General features: G+C 37.7%; 1 protein-coding gene across 1 annotated transcript; it reads left to right on the forward strand.

Annotated features, from left to right (window-relative positions):
* The first annotated feature begins 7,768 nt into the window (after window positions 1–7,768).
* Window positions 7,769–18,723, forward strand: grk5 (G protein-coupled receptor kinase 5). Its single transcript, XM_014969042.2, has 16 exons — window positions 7,769–7,994; window positions 8,704–8,793; window positions 9,723–9,835; window positions 12,185–12,262; window positions 12,368–12,465; window positions 12,837–12,929; window positions 14,061–14,124; window positions 14,297–14,437; window positions 15,189–15,379; window positions 15,457–15,494; window positions 16,009–16,098; window positions 16,930–17,138; window positions 17,274–17,411; window positions 18,103–18,240; window positions 18,317–18,460; window positions 18,534–18,723. The coding sequence occupies exons 1-16, from the start codon at window positions 7,943–7,945 to the stop codon at window positions 18,600–18,602; spliced, it is 1,746 nt and encodes a 581-aa protein (XP_014824528.2). The 5' UTR covers window positions 7,769–7,942; the 3' UTR covers window positions 18,603–18,723.
* The last annotated feature ends 486 nt before the right edge of the window (window positions 18,724–19,209 follow it).

Below are 19,209 nucleotides of genomic sequence, written 5' to 3' on the forward strand. Positions count from 1 at the left end.
CAAGGAGACAGGAGATAACTTGAGTACACAAACAAGTTTAGAAAAGTGAATCAGTCAAACACAAGGGCAGATAAAGTAGATTGCAAATACTCAGACATAGCACAGCAGTGGGGGTTTCTGTAAAGTTGCTTTTAATCCTATGTATCTATTCCTGTTTGTTGCAATTAAAAAGGTAAAGTAGCCGTCAGCATGTATTTTCAACCCAGGAGTTCTGGGTATATATTCTGAGTCATATAATATGACTCAGGAACTTTGATTCCACTATCAATGCAAAACAACAGGCAGGAATTTACCCCACTCAGCAATCTTTAACTGGATTTTTCTAGCCTGTCAGTGGGATTTATCATTTTCAAAAACACTAGAGCTCAACGTCCCTGAAATCTGCCGAAATATTCCGTAAAACATCCCCTACCTGTGATCGTAAACATGAGAGTGGATCACTTGTTAGAGGACATTTCTACCATTTCTGCATGACAAACAATCCACAGGAAATAGACTTCTGAGTAATATGTCAATGTCCAGTTGTCCTTGCAAAGTCGACTAGTTTTACATGCACAGGGAGAAACTGCAAGCTTCATGCAAGGCAGTATTGCTAACAACTGCAATGCCATGCAGTCCCTCATACTTTGCATTGAATTGGGTGACTGTGGTTGCAAAGTGACAGTTCAGGGCAAAGTGGTAGATAAGCAATAAACTGTTGATGCATTCAATCATCATAATAATTTCATATGGGTTTGCACATCTCTATTTTATCGTCTGGACTCTGAACATTTTCCTTTAAAGGTGGTTTAACTGGTAGATTAGTGTCTAAAGAAGCATCCTGCATATTTAAGATAAGGTTGCAATATCAACAGGTTAAGCGGACAGAATAAGTGTGATTATAATTTATTTTAAAGTGAATAATTGCTTAGGATTGCGTTGACTAAAGTCTCTGCCTATGGGCTCTTTGGAACTACGCACTCATAAAACGATCATGTTTCTGATGCACACGGCAACAAATGCACAATTTTTCTAAAACAATTTTGATTCTCCTGCGACCCAAAATCCCAACAGAGAAGTTCAAGGTTCTTTGAAAGAGGATGCGTCATTTCATGTTGTAGCGCCACCGCTTTGAGACAGTCAGCAGTTAACCACATATAACCCACAAATATCACGGCTCCAGTCAAACTGAAGATCGCTTGAAAAACTGCAGAAGGAATGACGTCTGAGTTGCAGTTTGTGGGTTACAGCCACAAAAATGTTAATAAGTCCAAAAGACCTGTCTGAATATCAAAGAGATTTATTGATGGAGTTGATAGTATCAAGTTGAAGTTTTTGCCCCCAGCCATCACCCATTTGAGTAGGTTTAACATGACATTTAAAGTTTGTCTGTTTCCATTTCAGCTCACTCTCTGTCCATTAGATGAAGGTTCTTCCATTCCCCTGCAGGCTGGAGTTCTGCTGCTGCTTTGACCTGGTGCTGTCACAGATCATTAACTTGTTACAAACTGATATCTACTATCCGTTCAAGGTACTCTACAAATATATAAAGCATTTACTTGCTTAAGTGGGAATCATAATCTTAGCAGATTGTAATCTGGTTTGTTGCTGAGCTAAGCTAAACATCAACACTTAGGTTGGTATAGATCAGACCGGCCTGTTTTTCTTTCGATGTAAACCTTGTTTAAACAATGTTTGAAGAGATAATAATGTTGATAACAGGTTTTGTAAAATGTAAGATTTTTTTTTCTTACAATATAAGTTCATACAAATATATTGCTTTTTTTTAATTATTATTATTATTAGTTTTCTTCAGAAAAATTGAATATTTGAAAGCATGCATTTTTTAATGAATTGTTCTATTTGTTTTTAGGTGGAAATTTGTAACAATTTTCCTGACTTGAATAAAATAATGTCCATAGAATTTTGTGTCACTAATATAATTTATAATGAAAAAAAGACAATTTTAAAGTAAAAAAAAAATAATTAAAAATCAGAGTAAAAATTGAACATTTACATTATAAAAATGTAAAATTTTATATTAGGTCAACTTGATGTAGTAATGTAAAAACTTAAGTTTCTGTTAACCTTTAAGAAGTTAACAGAAAACTTTTATAAGTTTCTTTTAACTAATCATTTTTAGTTTAATATAATTGCTAAAGACGTATTACATATTTTTGAATTTGACACTTTAATTGAGTTGAAGCCACAAGGCTAATCTGACTCAAGTTGAGTGAGCAAATTTTATTCACACCGACTGTTTACAATCATCCATTATTTTTTTGCAGTTCAAAATAAGTTCAATCCAAGCATAAAATGAATGTCCTGAGCCCAAGAGAATGCCAACATGTTGGTGCTGAATTCAGATAAGGAACGTATCAAACCAAAGCTGTTTTCTTCTGTTAATTCTTATCCTGAAGACCTTTGTTTCATAATGTATTTGCTCAGCATGTCCAAATGGAATGTAAAACGTTCAAAGCTTGGGTCGCCTGCTGATTCTCAGAAACAACTATGATTGAACAATCATAGTTCAAGGAAGAGGGCCAGCTTCCTGTTTTGTCCAATCTCTCAGATGACAGATCCAGCGCCCAATGGTTCTGGAACTACGTCAGAGGAAGTTAACCACATCTCCTTTAACTTTGATAGTGTAGTTGAAAATTGGTGTTCACTTATATCTTGCCACTCTTGAGCACTTCCTTTTTCCTTTCAAAAACAAGCTACAGCTTTCCACAAAGCTTTTTTGACAAAGCATATGCTGATCCTAATTTGGTGGAGCCAACTGTGGACGCAACAACGTAACATGTGTTTTACTCATTGGACATTTTGTCACATCATCTCATCACATGCAGTTGTCCTTTTACATGGATTTGGAATAGCTCCATTGAACTGTCTCTATTTTGTTGTTTTCCAGTTATTACAACCTGTTATTACAAATTTGCACCCAACTGTAAAATGCTTTGTGCTTCTAATGTAAAAAAAAAATGAGAATAATCGCTTCAGAATTTTTATCACGTTTAAGGAAACTTATGATCAGTTCAACACAACTAAAAAGCAAAATAAGCATTTTTAATAGGGGAAAATTGAAGATAAAACCTCAAACAACCTGGTTTTCCAGGTAACTGGGGTGTATTCACAATTATCAGCAAAATTCAAAAGTGCTAAGTTGGAGTCAGCGTTGATTTAAAGCATCTCTGATTAACCCCATACAATGTTCAGCTGTTCCAAGTGTTGTGGACTTTTTTTTAATCACATTTCACTTGTGACGGTGCGGCGACAGGTTGGAGGAGTTAGCAGCGGTGGTTAGCCACTCTAACCCAAAACAGCAGGACGCACTTTTGAAGTATTCCACACTTTCAATTTATTTAACTTCGTCCACGTAAAGCCAGATCTCCACGGTACAAAACATTATATTTTAATACATGAGAAAAGTAACGTTAGTTTACCGCTCTGCACCTCATCATCACCTATGTTCTCTTCTACAACAAAATGGAAGACTAGTTCTTCTTCTGTATAATAGTACAACAAAAAAGGGGAATAAGCGCCCCCTTGTGGTGATACCTACTCATCTCTAGGAACCAAACAGCATAATGACCGTTACACACTGTAAAAGCCTGCATCCTGCAGAGAACATCTGAAATATGAGAGGGCATAATGACCAAAACAGATACAGTAAATCTGGAGAGGGGTACACTAGAATACTCATGCCATTAGGACAAGCCATAGAATGGTGAGGACGGTCATAATCTAATAGGGAAAACATGTCCTGAAACTGGCATAGTTGGGAAGTGATTTTCCATCCAACAAGGATGAAGTTAACCAGTCCAGGTGAGTCAGCAGCATTAAAGGAGGATCTGGAACTTCTGCCAAGTTCTGCCCACACTAGCCTGGCCATTGAATTCTCACGTAATTCCACTTCATTATGATCTCCCTTCACTGCTTCATCTGGGCTTTGTTCAGTTGAACTCGATTCCTCCAGTAGAATTTCAACCGGGCCAGTCGGCGAACAGAAGGCGAAGTTGTGAAAGATGTGCAGTTTTAATATTCTGTACGTAGTTTTAGCAATGTCAGCGGAGGAAGTGAGAAAAACTTTCAAACCAGGCAAAATTTTCACCAAAATTTGAAGGATATGTGTACTAACCAGTACTGCACTAGTGAAGTGTTGATTGGTTGCTGCTATGTTATGACGCGCTAGGTGGCTAATGTTGTACCTGTTGTGGTTTGTAAAAGTAAGCCTCAAAGGTCTTATTGAATTATATATTCACAGTTTATTCAACTAAGGTACAAGCAGGACCTTAGATCTGTGCGGCATCAGCTAAATATTTGTACTTTATGTAAAATCATTGCATCTGTGCATGTAATGCCTCTTAGATGGTGTGTTTGTGTTGCAGCAGAAAGACTTGTGGGTCACCTGATTTCATTTAATTCCAAGTTTGGTTTGTTACACTATTCAAAGATAAGAGCTTGGTAATCATATTTCGTGTAAAAAAAAAAAAAAAAAACATTTTTTATAAAAAGGAAACATGACAGACTCTTTAGCCCCAGAAAATAAAATGATTGTTTTTAAAGAGCTGGAAGTATTTGACATTCACTGCCATAATTTCTCTAGTCCTAGTTTCGATGAAACTGAATGAAGAGACTCTCTCTTTGTTATTGTTCACATGATCAAATAACATACATTAAAAAAAGGGGGGACATAATCTCTCAGACCAGACAGCCACCACAGCTGCTCATCTGACTGCTCTGTGAAATCTGTCCTCAAATGAATTCAGCTGTCAAAAGGAGTAATTGTATTCATGTGTGTTCAAAAATGGAACTTGAGACTTTTCCCTCACACACTTTCCTTCCTAACTGCTGATATATCATTTGGAGAAATAAGGAAGTCTCCAAAAAAGAAGAAAAACAGTCTCCAAAGGTTTCCTCCAAAAGACCAATTACTGCTGGTTAATGTCTGATTAAATTCACTGTAAAGTCTAACATTATATTTAATTGAAAAAACATGAAAAGGTGTGCTTACACTCTATCACTCTTTTCAGTCTAAGGAACTTTTGAATGTATTGTGAAGTTACCATATTGACTTTAATCAAATAAATTAAATGGGTTTAACTTGTTTTCATTTCACATAGTTGATGTAAAAATATTTTTAAAATCTGTTTAGTTCATTTGAATTAATGTGACACTGCCAGCAAGATATCCAACAATGCATTGCACCACCTGCAGCAGGAAACAGGGAAATTTAACGCACAAAAAGTGAAAACTGTTTAAAAAAGTTTTCACTTTTTGAAACAGTTAGGGCACCAAAACTGGCTCCAGGCCATTGGCTCTTATTCTTCTAAATCCAGTCCTGACTGCAAGTCATAATTTTCCTAATTAAAAAAAAAAATAAAAATAATCTTAAAATGATCACTGTGTGTAGTAGTGTATGTATTATGAGTTTCTCTTTTTAAATTGAGCTACTGGAATAAAACCTTTGATGCTAATTTACTGTCATGCTCCTGTTTGTACCGTGGATGTAAACCTCAGTTTAAAGCTCAGCTGTTCCTGCTGAACACATTGGTCAGTCATCTTCACTTCATCACGGGACTGGAGTTCCTCTTTTCTAATGCCAATGGAATCAGCCACATGATGGTCTTAAAAACTGTTATAGTCATGATTTAGTGAAACCATCTGCAGATTTTTTTTTTTTTTTTTTTTTTTTTTGTTACAGCTATTTGACAAACAAATCAAACAGAAACTGATGCTTCTTCCTCTCAAGCAATGTTTTTATTTTAAGGCAGGCAAGGAGAGACATATATACGGTTTGCACACTAGAATCAGTTTGTGTGGCAGGAAGCAGGAGACGCTTCCTGCTATAGAGGAATTCCACACAACTTGTTCATCTGTGAGGAGAAGGTGGAATCGCCGCAGCAAGAATATCACAAGGTGCATTAGGAGACATTTGAGACATGTTGGCTCTTCTGCAGTAACAACTTAGGTAAAAATTTCTTGCATCCTGTGAATATAGAAAGGAATTAAATCTTTATTTCAGAGATTAACGTGCACACGGTTGAGATAAGCTGTACTGATATAATGTGTCCACCAGGGGGCAGAGTTCACTCACTGTTTTAAACTAAAGAATCTGTTTTCTTCACAAAATGAAACGTAATGTCTGGTGCTACTTTTAGTATATCATTGGAAAACTGTTGACGGGTGCATGACAGGCATGGGCTGGTGCAAGAAAACAGAAAGTTAGCATAACAAATTTCAGCGTATTTACAAAACAAATGAAGTTAAGATTTAAAATGCTTGAAACAAAATGAGTAACAATCATTCCTACTACTGCTACTAAAGTAATAGTGTATTTGTTGTAAAAGCAATAAAAAAGAGTGAAACATCCAAGGGGATGAATAATTTTTAAAGGTACTTTAAACAGGCAGTCTCCCACTTCCTGATGCATGAATCATTCAACAAAGTCATAGAAATTGTCTTTTTCCTCTTCTCAGAAAGTTGCTGAGTCTCTGTACTGTAGCAACTCTACACCTGTACAGGAGAGGGCGCTGTAGGCGCTGATTCTCGGCGGGAGTCCCCGGGATGCTTCACAATCTACCTCTCTTTGAGCTAAAATTAATTACCTCAAAATAATGATGGCTCCTGTTATTTACTATGTGGGATCTTACTGCCAGACTGTCTGGTCTGAGAATTTCAGGAACTGCTGCTCTATGATGACGTTCACACACAACTTTCAGGTTTACAGAAACACTCTCAGAGAAAAAAAAAAGTTAAATAAGCAATTAGATCTGACTCTCAAACATTGTCATGCTAAAATAAAAGTTTCATTGCCTGGTTGACGTTAGAGGTCAGAGGACAATAGGTGGAGTGGTTCAAGATGAAGTTACATCTCTGAACAGTCAAGAATTTGAACTTTGAAGAGGAAACTAGAGGGGCTATTTTCTACGCACACTTTGGACAAAGATGAAAATCTGTTAAACGTCGCAGCCTTCTGGAATATTGATGCTGACTGTATCCACCTTGTACCATCTTCTAAAGGTTAATTAATTCCCTCAAAATTATGATTTTAAAGAAATGCACCAAAAAGTGCACCAAAAATAATCTCAAACTGGTTTCTTGTGCATGAAAATGAGTTGACTGTATTCGGTCCAGTTTGGGATGCGGTGTAACGAGTCGCTCACATCATGCATTTGGAGCTCAAAGAGCTGCAGCAACTGGGTGATGCTGTAATGTTAATATAGAATCTCGGAGGAAACATGTCCAGAAACCTTGTTGCATCAAAGCAGATCTGAAGACAAGGGACTATGTTTATTGTAATAACACTTGTAATGTGTACCTAATAAAATAGATGGTGAATGAAAATGCAAAGTATTTTTGATCTATGGAGAAAAACTATGTGGGAGGCAGTTTTTGAATAGCAAATTGATCATCTGTTTTCCAATTTAGTGTACAACTCTGTCCACAGTTTGCTGATTTATTTAAATGTTAAAATGTTCAATTTGAACATTTTATGAAGCTCAGATAGAGACCAGTTCTACAGATGGCGCCAGGTCAGAGAAGCATTTATTTCTTTTGGAGATCAGTTCTGATTTATTAGATGAACACTTGATTGAGTTTCACTTCTAGAATTAATTTGAATTATATGAGTTTGGGAGTGCCAACACATATCCATCTGTTTTTTTTTCTTCTCACTTGAATTCCTTCCACATTTCTTAGCCTTTGACTCGGACAGGTGACTGGTCCCTCCTCTGTGATGAGGGAGTGTTCCTGAGCGTTGAGCACACTGTCACAAAACAAGTGTTTCCATTTATTATTGAGTAACAGGTTAGACAGCACGCCTCATTTGTCTCAGCTCAGTTCCAGTCGTCAAGGTTTCTGCGGAGCTCTGAATCCTCTGCAGCTGGGAAGCCAAGGGCTGATGTGTCCCACTACTCTGGACAAGTTATCCAAGGACATATTCTAAGTCAAACTTTCCAATATGGACATTGACAACATGGTGCAAAACAGCGCTCTTGTTAGAGCAAGAGAAGGTAAGAAGGATTTAAAGTTTATCCTACAGTTGAATGTCTGAAAAATGGATGTAACAGAAGTGGAAAAAAAAAATCTATCCCTCCTTATTTAGAACAGATACATATGCATTTGAATATATGTTTTGTTTTTTGTTTTTTTTTTAAATGCAAGTTCTTTTTAGAGAATTTTTGTCCCTTTATAACATAATCCTTATTGGAAACCAAAAGTACTGTCAGGATATTCCTGCTTCCCTGAGGCGTTTTTGGAACGCTGATGAGACCCACCGCTGCAGTGTGTGTTTCCTTCCCAGGTGCCTCCTTTTCAACATCTGTACATAAAAATCCAAAAACACAAAAGACCCACACACTGGTGGTATGGTGACCATCCTGAGTTGATAAACAAATGAGTCTTGAGGAACCAAAATTCCTACTCTGAGTGAAAATTCCTACTCTGAGTGACAGCCTCAGAGTTTGCAATGTGGTCACACAGGCTCCACTAACCTGTTCCTGAAGCTAATAATAGTTCATTCACTGTAGAGCAGCATGCTATTGTTTAAAACTTGATGGACTAGGGAGGTGTGTGTGTGTGTGTGTGTGTGTGTGTGTGTGTGTGTGTGTGTGTGTGTGTGTGTGTGTGTGTGTGTGTGTGTGTGTGTGTGTGTGTGTGTGTGTTTATGACTCGTCAGCAGTAAGTTGTATGTTTCATTTTCTCTTCTGCTGATGTTTGCAGGTGGAGGAAGTAAAGCAAGGAGCTGGAGATGGAAAGAAATGCTGCGCTTTCCCCACATCAGCGAATGTAGAGATCTAGCAACGACCATCGGTGTGTGTGTAGGAGTGTGTGTGTGTGTGTGCATACTTGTTTATGTGACCTCAGTAGGACTTTTCCTGGTACCAAAGCAAGAAACAGAAAAGTTTTTATCAAGTAAAAGACCAGCAGCCGTGCTGTGGAGGACACTGCAAAAAACTGTTAGAACACATGACCAAGTAAAACCAGAAGAAATGAGTCAGAATTTATGCAAAACGAATGTAATATTTAATGAATAGTGAGGAAAAAACATTCTAAAAGTTAATGCTAAAAGTGCAACACCTTTGTTTTTATTTCACTGTTAAAGTAAAGCGCTGAAGGCACAATATCAAATTGTTCCAAGGGGATTGATTAGTTACTGTATCTATTCTAATTCATATCATCATAAAAAGTAGATTTAATACTATCCTTCCCATTAATGCTAATTTATTGTTAGCAGGCTGCTTTGCGGTCCTGGTGGAGTGCACCCCAACTTTTCCTTTAAATCATTTTTAAACCAACACACTTTTTTAGAGTGTCCAGTATGTGATGTGAAGACATTTGTGATTTATTTTTGTATTTCTGTATCTCGAAAATATTTTACACTTTTTAATTAGCTGCTCATTCCCATTCATATCATTTTCCTATTTCTGATCTTATGGTTCAAAATAGCAAAGACAATTGTTTTATAACAAGTGGATTTACTTAATCACTAATCTTGACAGAAAGAATGGCTTTTGTTATTCTTAACTTTTCTGAGAATTTATAATCTTTAAAAAAATTATCAAACAATTTAAAATTCTGCCATTACATGTCAAGTTATAAGAACAACTGTAGGTGAAGGCTAGTGGTCAAAGTTGGGTAAAGTGTCAGAGATAGGCACAAACAGGGTCACTAAAATGAATAGTCAATAAGTTGCTGCTAATTTTGTTCATCACATCGTGTTCTGTTTTTCTCCCTGTCAGAACGAGACTACTATGATTTATGTGTCTATCAGCCTATTGGCAAGAAGCTCTTTCATCTCTACTGTATGACTCGGCAAGAACTGCACAACTACATATTACTCCTGGATGCTTTGGTATGCTAAAGAAAAGTTCAAACTAATTGTGATCTCATCCTAGAATCATAAATGTTCCTCTTTTCTCCTCGAACGCTGGTTTGAGGAGGAACCAGTGTTCGAGGACTGGTAAATACTACTGAATAAGATTCCCATCAAGTGCATTACAACACAGAAAAGCCTCAAGTTCTGTATAGGAAAGTATACCCTCCTATAAATCCAACTTTTATGTATCAGGACATAATACTAATGATTTGGTCTTCATCAGGTTCTAAAATGATGGTCTAAATTCAGTCTAAGGTTTACAAAAACACATGACGTATATCATTATTTCATAATCAAAAGAAAAACCAAAGTAGAGATCAATCACTACTGCTTACAGGATATTTCGCTAAGAAAATTCACTTGATTACTTCATCATAGTCACTGTTACTATTTCTATGAATATTGATTGTTGGCTTTGTGCTGCTTTGCATCATCCAGGTGTGTGTTAACAAAATGCCAAGTGAGTAAGACATCAGCAATGGCCCTAGAGAAGATAACGTAACCGCCCTTCAGTCTGAGAAGGGTTACAAGGCCACTTCCAAACAATTTCAGTTCTATTGTTTGCAATGAAAACAATCATTAAAAAGGGAAAAAATATTTCAGATATTTGGCAACCATCCAAGGAGTGTTCAAATTCACCCCTAATAAACTCTATACAGTGCATAAAGAGATCTATGCAATGCTGATGAGCTCAATCTCTAACAGGCCTCCTAAATGTTAACATTTATAAGAGAATAATTAGAAGTAAGACAAATAAGTAATTCTTGCTTGGAAGAGTTACAGGAAAAAGTGTCTTTCCTGTAAAATATTGTGCTTTGGTTTAGATTTGATTTGACATGCTACCAGCAACTATTTGGTTATTTGTTAGCTAACCAAAACTTGAAAACGTAGTGACAAGCAGAATTCATCGTGTGTCTATCTTCTGCTCAATGTGAGCAGTAATTTGAAGACATTTCAGCTAAATCTCTTCATCAGTACACATACATGAAAATGACAAAATGTCATGAAATCATGTGGGGAAAAATTAGGATTCCACAAAAAATCTTCAGCTCATCATCATGAAATATTCACATATTCATATGGAATATTTTCTTATCTCTGCGATGAAAAAAATAATTTTGTTTAAGAGAAACACCAATAATCAGTCACTCAAATGCTTCTCAGTCAAGATCAAGATCTTGGCCAGTTTGTGGTGAATATTCTACTAAATTTTGGGTTTCTGATTGTTGCAAGAACTAGTTCTGTTTCAGCGTAAATTTCTTGTTACAGACAACCTCATTTTCCAGGATCCCCCGTTTAGATACACAAAAAATATTCTTGGTGGGTTCTTGGATGGTGAGCTGGTCAGGTCTGGTCTCTGCAAAGCATTCCCAAATCCACTTGCAGCTAAATGATTCACAGTTGATATGAGGTCATTTTCTGGAACGATCTCTTTGGTTTATGCCAAGCATGGGCTCTGTTCCGGTTTTCTAAATAATTCAATTTCAGACTCCATTTGTGTGTGCAGCAGTCTAAAACAGCAGTTCTGCCAATGCCAACATTCTGGAAAGGAAAACTGAGGAGGCCACTGCTCGAAAGGTTTTGCAGAAATGTTTTCAGCTGTTCGGCAGTTCGGGGACTCCTTTTCCTTTTATTAAAATGTTTTCTACCATTCCATAATTTTCAGTCGAGATCTGTAAGAATTTCAGGCACACCAGTTTAACCTCTGGTATTGCGAGCTATGCTGCTCCCCAGGTAAAGATGAAATCTAAATGGCATCATAATTAATTTAAAAAATGTGTTTTATACCAGGCCTTTTATTAAAAAAAATCCAGGTCTAAGCCATGAACACAGATGCAATCAAACTAATTAGAGATGCTGGATATTGAAAAGAGAATTGAAAACCAGCTATATTTTTAGTTCAATAAGTGTTAAAATACACTTTCTAATGAGAATCTAACGTCTTCAGTTTTTCAAACTACGGAACTTTTTTTTTTTTCATTTTTAATTTAAAATCAAATCATTTTGTTTATCTCCTCTGGATTCGTTTTCAGGCTCAATGCATTACGTCATATTCCCACAGATAAACCACCTCACTGTCTTTGCCTACAGATGACTCAGTCCATCTGAATCATGTTAAAGACTCATTTTCAATAGCTCAAACATTTTTAAATTGTCCAAACTTGACAACTTACCATCAGCAGTTGACATGCTAAATCACATTTCACTTCAGATAAAAACGGTTATGAATGACAAGAAAAAATAAGTTTATTTTATTTTCACATTTCCTGGGCAAATTAGGCAAAGTTTGTATTTCTCATCCTCCTTTCTCTTCGTTTCCTTCAGGAAGCCTTTGAAACAAAGACAGACGAGGAAAGGCATAGCTTTGGGCTTTACATCATCAACACATTTATCAGAAGTCAGGTCTGAAAGCCCCTGTTTATATACATACAAATAAATCAGCTGTGTTCACTTATTAAATACCAGGTGTTTTTCTTTCGTTTCTATAACTTCCTCTGTGTTGCGCAGGGAAACCATTGTGTGCCTTCTTTAACAAAGCATGAACAAAGCTACATCAACAGTTTGGAGTTTGATCCCTGTGGAGACGTCTTTCATAAATGCAAAGGGTGAGTTTATACATGATCTTCACATAAGTAGACCACATTATAACCACAAACTTCAATGTACTTAATTGAGATATTGGTAGATGATGTACAGATACATCTTAAGTTAATTAGAATATTATGGAAAAAATATATATATATTATTTTGACAGTCATTTGAGAACTTATATTTTAAGCCTTTATGTCTTGTAATTTTGATGATTGTCTCAGAAAATCAGAATGTTGCACAAGAACAATAAAAAATTTTTGTGTCTATAATGACGAACTGCAAAAAGAAGGAAAAATAGAGGGATTTCAATAATTTTGCACAGCACTGTGTTCAGCATGTTCATGCATGTTTTACCCCTAAAATGCTCAAAACTCTCTTCTTTTAGATTTCTGCATGAATACCTCAGTCAAGAGCCCTTCACACAGTACCAGTTCAGCATGCACTTTGACCGCTTTCTGCAGTGGAAGCATCTGGAGAGGTCAGTGCACAAATTTGTGATGCATATCAGTACCTGAAGGAGGAAGTGACACTCATAAAACATTCGGTTATTTGTAGGAGTACACCAAGAAATCGACCCAGATTTCCTTAATTTTGGGAGAACTGAGATCAGCACTTAGCTGACACTTACATGTGAAACCAATCTTGTAATCTGTTTCTAGTAGAGCCACTCCGTCGATGGTTACCCTTCACACACACCACCTTTGGGCAGACTGTTCTGTCAGTTAGTGGCGGTAACATCTGGAACAGTATTGCGGTCACTATAAGTGGGTGCCCACACTTACCTCCTTTAAGAGCCAATTAAGGGATTGGCTTAGGTTATTAAGTCTCCATTAGAACCCACTGGATCAAAAATTGCTCTGCTTTTATTTATGAAACATATTGTTTCTTGTAATTTCATTGTATAAATATAAATGTGGGATTTTGACTTTGTTGATTTTTAGGTTGGTTTTAACAGCTGTCAGAGGGACTACAGATGAAAATGAGCTTATATTGTAGTTCACCTATTTTCCCCTCTGTGCACCACCCAGGTCTGTTTACCAGTTTCGGGACCCGACCAAAACCTGTAATCAGTTTCATTTTGTTTATGAGTGACTGTCGCCAGTCTTATGTGATATGATTATGTAAGCAGCAGCTGTGTGGGTGTAGGAATCCATAGCACTTATTTTATCTAACTTGGGCACATTATGCAGTACAGTGTTGATTCATGTGCACTGTCCTTTGACAATTTGAAATGTGGAGCTCTACAAAGGTCTGAAAATCAGCCATTGTCCCCTTTTAGTCTGTCGTGACTGACAGACCTGACCACCAGGTCACGTCTGCATATGCGCAGTTAATAGTAGCCACCCCATTGTTGCCGACATCCATTCTCACTGTACTTAGTAACATTTCAGAAAAAAATTAATAAATCAGTATCAGCTAACATCTGGTGGTGATCACTAATTCTTTCCCGAGGTGAAAAAAATTGGCACCGATTGCAATTGGTGCACTCCTAGTTATTTGTTTGTTGAGGTGCTGGTTTAATCATTGGCTTAATGACACAAACTGCTGAAATAAGAAGTGGATAAGAAACAAAATCACAAAGACAATGTCCTTGTTTTTTCTCTTTAAGGCGGCCAATCACCAAAAACAATTTCAGAGAGTACAGGCTACTGGGGAAAGGAGGCTTTGGAGAGGTAAGGCTTGTTAAAGTTGATCCCTTCACTACCATACAGGTCTAAAAGGGGAAATTCTAATTTTACATGTCACAATCACTTTTGGACAGATTTGCCTTTCCTGCTACAGTTTCTGATAATTGTTGTTTCTACCACATAAATCTCTTCATAGTATTTCCATTTCAACCTGTAGGTTTGGGCTTGTCAGGTACGAGCCACAGGAATGATGTATGCCTGCAAGAAGCTAGAAAAGACTCACATAAAGAAATGGCAAGGAGAACACATGGCACTCAACGAAAAGGAGCTACTAGAGGAGGTGGACAGCCGATTTGTGGTGAGATTACTACCATGCTTGGACACTGGTTTCTGTGGATTGCTTTTAAACAATGAGAAAATGTTTTGCCTTCATCCCAGAACAAGTATGAACATCATATGTACAATGCTTTTCATATGAGGCAGTGCGAAGCAAACGGTTCAACAAAAAGAACAGAACACAACCACAGATGTAAACCCAGCAATTCTAATAGTCAAGGATGAAAGAAAAAAACATTAGCCTTCCTCAATAGCTGCACTTCCATTGACCATATTATTTTGCGATTTGACTATATACTATATGCTGCAGGCCGACGTTTTCAGACAAATACAATCTTCCAAAAATAATTTCTGTTTAGGTACAATGTCATCTCTCATTCATAAACATAGTTACTGCATTTGTCTTAATTTAACAGTAAAAAGAACAACAAACATCTAACGGCACACAGTTTTTTGAGACCCAAAAGTGCTTTAAACTGAACAATTCTGACTCTCTTGACAAAACTTTTTATAGGCCTGCCCTAAAATATGAAAAAGTAAATAGAGTTCATATTGTGGTGTGCAACTTTAGACATTTTAATTGATGAAAACTTTGAATCGTTGCCATAATTTCTTCATGGATTTGAATTGGGAGTCACAGTGAGTCTGGGGAATGAATACTGTTAAAACTCGTACACTTAACTGTCTTTACCGTTATAACACATTTGTACACTCCTTGTTAACATGTATGCACATTCAACTTCTCTCTCATACATCTCCCATTTTCTCTGCAGGTCAATCTTGCATATGCTTATGAGACCAAACACAATCTCTGCATGGTTTTAACCATGATGAGCGGTGGTGACCTGAGGTTTCACATCCACAATATGTCAAAGAACGGCTTAACCATGGATAGAGTTTATTTCTATGCCGCAGAAGTCTGCTGTGGTTTAATTCACCTCCACCAGAAGTCGATAGTTTACAGGTGAGCGTGTTTCCACGTGGATCTGAACACATCACTGCAGCATGATCTGCTTCATATGCTGTGATTTTATGTTCCAGAGACCTCAAACCTGAAAACATTCTCCTGGATGACAACGGTATGTCTGGCCACACCAAGTGCCTGTTTGTTTTTCTCATGAGGGTGCAGTAGTTAGCTTGAAGTCTACTAAAATAACTTTTAACAAGTCACATTCCAGGGTTGTGATTAGCAGCTATTTTTAGCTTTTGCATCAGATTTAAAACAGTAGTAGTTCTGTCAGACTGCATGAATTCTTCACATGAAACCTCAAGAACTCAATAAGGAAACAGTTTTAATGGTATTTTGACAAGCTTTCAAACAAAGTGTAAAGAGGAAGTTAAACATTGTGGGAAACAGGTTATATATATATATATATAAAAGAGTCCATCTTTTCTGGGTCACATGAGGCCTGTCTGTCTCACTTTGGTTAAAAACATAGACCAAGTGAGATGATGGGCAGTTGTAAAATTAGCTCCAAGAACAGGTTCTGCAGGTTCTGAAGAATGAGGAAAGGGAAAGTGCGTCAGTGCAGGAAAACTGAAAAGAGTATTAAACCTGTTGAGTGGATTTCTCTTTGTTTTTGTGCCAATAAGGACACATCCGTATCTCTGACCTGGGCTTGGCAGTGAAGCTGGAGGACGGGGATCTGGTGCATGGCAGGGTCGGCACATTATACTACATGGGTATGTATTATTCCTACTGAACAGAAGTCTCAATAAATCCACAAATGTTGCTCTTAAAGTGTGGTGGGCATTTGTGTTCAGCCCACTGAGTCACTACTTTGTGGGGACAATTGCTGCAAGTCAAATAACTCTAGCTCTAGTGTCTGTGATCAGTTTTCAAGACGTCAAAAAAGAATCCAGACTTAGAAAACCTTGTGCATGCACACCAGAAAGCAGTTTGACCATCACAGATCACAGGCTCACTAATGATTTGTATACCAGGTTTCACCACATGTTCTTCACTCTACATGCTCACATTCAACCATGAATAGTCAATGAAAAGTACTTCATGAATAGAGCTGGATGTTATGGCTTGAAATCTGTATCATGATATATTGAGCATAGCGATAAATGGACAACAACACTAAACCTCCACCGACCCCTGAAAATGAACCTGACAGGCCAGCATAAACACTTCACAACCAGGTGTATCGATGGTTTGATTTCCCTGAACCTGTTTTCCGCAATATTTTTATTGCCACTTTAAGAGACATTAAAACTACAGTGTCTCCAAATAAGAAAAGAAAATGTGTATGTTTTAGTTCTTAAGAGTTAACCCCAACCCTGTTTGCTACCTCTTCCCTACGCTGCTTTGGGCCAGGATTAAGGAATCAAGTAGTGAGCCAGCACATTGTGCCACTGAACATGTCAGTCACATAGAGGCATGTAAGACTTGCACATTAATAGCCAGGAAATCTTGATGATCCCTGAAAGGGCATTCCTTCTCTTTCTATTATTCTGTTTAATGCTGTGTAGAAGATATTCTCCTCCATAACTGTTCTCTCCTTACAGCACCTGAAGTGATCTGCAAAGAGGAATATAACACGAGTCCTGACTGGTGGGGCCTCGGCTGCCTGATTTATGAAATGATTGCGGGGAAGTCTCCCTTCAGGGAGCGAGGCGAGCGCCCCAAATCCTCGGAAATGGAGAAAAGGATCAAATCAAAACCTGTGGAATACAATGAGAAGTTCAGCAAGGACGCCATAGACATCTGCAACGGCGTGAGTTTCACTGCCCAACGCTCATCTAACGTAGATAATGCAACCTTAGAGATGTAGAGCTTTTCCTGCTGTTATCTATAGCGCGCATCACGACGGGCTCAAGACTATCATCCAAACTATAAACTTTGTTTTTAGCTGCTGAACAGGGATCCAAAACACAGACTGGGCTGCCGAGGATCAGGAGGGAAAGAAGTGAAGTCTCATCCCTTCTTCCAACAAATCAACTTCCGGATGCTGGAAGCAGGACTGGTGGAGCCTTCTTTCAAACCAGACGTAAGCCCAATATTTATTTTCCTAACTCTACAGTGGTGTGAAAAAGTGTTCACTCTCTTTCTGATTTCCTTTTTGCATTTTTTCCACACTTAAGTGTTTTTTTCATACGGAGGCCCCCAAGGGACATGAGGGGAATTTGTCTTGGCATTACCTAGCAAAAGTCTTTCATTCCATCACAATAGTTTTTGCGTTCTCTCACAGTAATATATACTAGTCAGTTCATGCAGCATCTTGAATACTGAACGTCTTTCTGCTACAATATAAGATTTTCTTAAGGTTCTTCCATGTATGTTAATGTCTCTTTTGTGAGATACCGGAAGTTTTAAGTTTTCTAAAGATATAAATGTGCCATAAACTTATGTACAAAATGCAAAAGTAAAGCAGGTCAAACATGGGCTTTCCATGTCTTTCCATTCCTTCTAAGACATAAACAGAAAAGACAGAAGGGAAAAAAGAAAGAAAAGATACATCCAAACTGGACTATTTTTGAGTTATTTTCACAGGCTAATTAAGTCATGTTACAGTTTTGATTGGTTCTTTTTCTTGTTGGCAGCATTAATGGTTAATAAAGGGCTGTTTTCATGTACAGTTCCATGTCAACCTTACACACATGAACACAGTTAACAGATCAATTTCTAATCAAAATCTAATCAGTAAATAAATACAAGTATGTTGTTTTCATCACCTTCAGCCCAGACTGGTGTACTGCGATGACGTGCAGGATATCGAGGAGTTCTCCGCACTGAGGGGAGTCGTTCTGAACCAGTCAGACGGCGAGTTCTACGCCAAATTCAACACGGGAAGCGTTCCGAGGAGCTGGCAAAATGAAGTGATTATACTCACAGCTTACATTAGCGTCTGATCGTGTACAGATAAAACCAGCGTTAATCCGTTTTTGCTCCTAGCTCATAGATACGGGATGCTTCGAAGAACTGAACATTTTTGGCCCAATGGGATCTCGACCTCCAGACCTGGACTGGTCCCTGGCCCCTAAGAGCCCCAAAGCCAAGCAGGGCCTATTTCGTCGCATGTTCCGCAGACATGAAAGAGTAAGTCCGGCCTTTGAAAGTGTGAACGAGTATCGTGACGGCAAAAGTTTCATATAATCGTTTCCTCTAACAGCACCACTCAGATCCAGCAGATGATGGTAAACATTGCCAGCCCAATGGAGAGGTCAGCTCAACTCTCTAAGACCAACACGCGCCCGAGCCACGTCCTCCCATCTCTAAAACAGTTTGTGTTTGTACAGCCGCAGCAGTGTAGCATTTATAAAATACTCATCTTTAAATAAACTGGGTTTTTTTTATTCAAACTGCTTTCTTTTGCTTTACTCAGACTGAAAAAAATTTGCATTTATTTTAACAAATATTCTCACCGTCGCTGAAAACCAGTTCACTCATTTCTTTTCCTCATCCAAAGGAAACAAAACAGGTCGGCTATACCGACATAAGATATAGTCTGAAAAATGTTCCTTTTTCTTGTTTTGCTTTGAGAAGTCAAAATGATTTGAGAGTAAAAATGGCTGCTTTTGCAGGATCCAGTACACTAGCTAATCAACGTTGGAGTCAGTTTCCTCCCCTCTTTGGTAGACCTTTCAACAGTGTTGCTCAGCATCAACTAAATACAGAAAATAAACAATCAGGAAAAAGTAAAAACGAGAGGAAATCACAGCTAGTGATTTCATCTCTGAAATGACTAATTCATGAAACTAAGTTTATCAGCTAGATTTGTAAAGACTGCTCAGTCTTGCTTAAAGCAATTTAAAGCCCAGTTGGTTACTGAGATTTACATTTTCCTT

Source organism: Poecilia mexicana, unplaced genomic scaffold (assembly GCF_051168715.1).
Source record: "Poecilia mexicana isolate PSO_F unplaced genomic scaffold, ASM5116871v1 scaffold_12, whole genome shotgun sequence".
In the NCBI taxonomy this organism is placed as follows: Eukaryota; Metazoa; Chordata; class Actinopteri; order Cyprinodontiformes; family Poeciliidae; genus Poecilia; species Poecilia mexicana.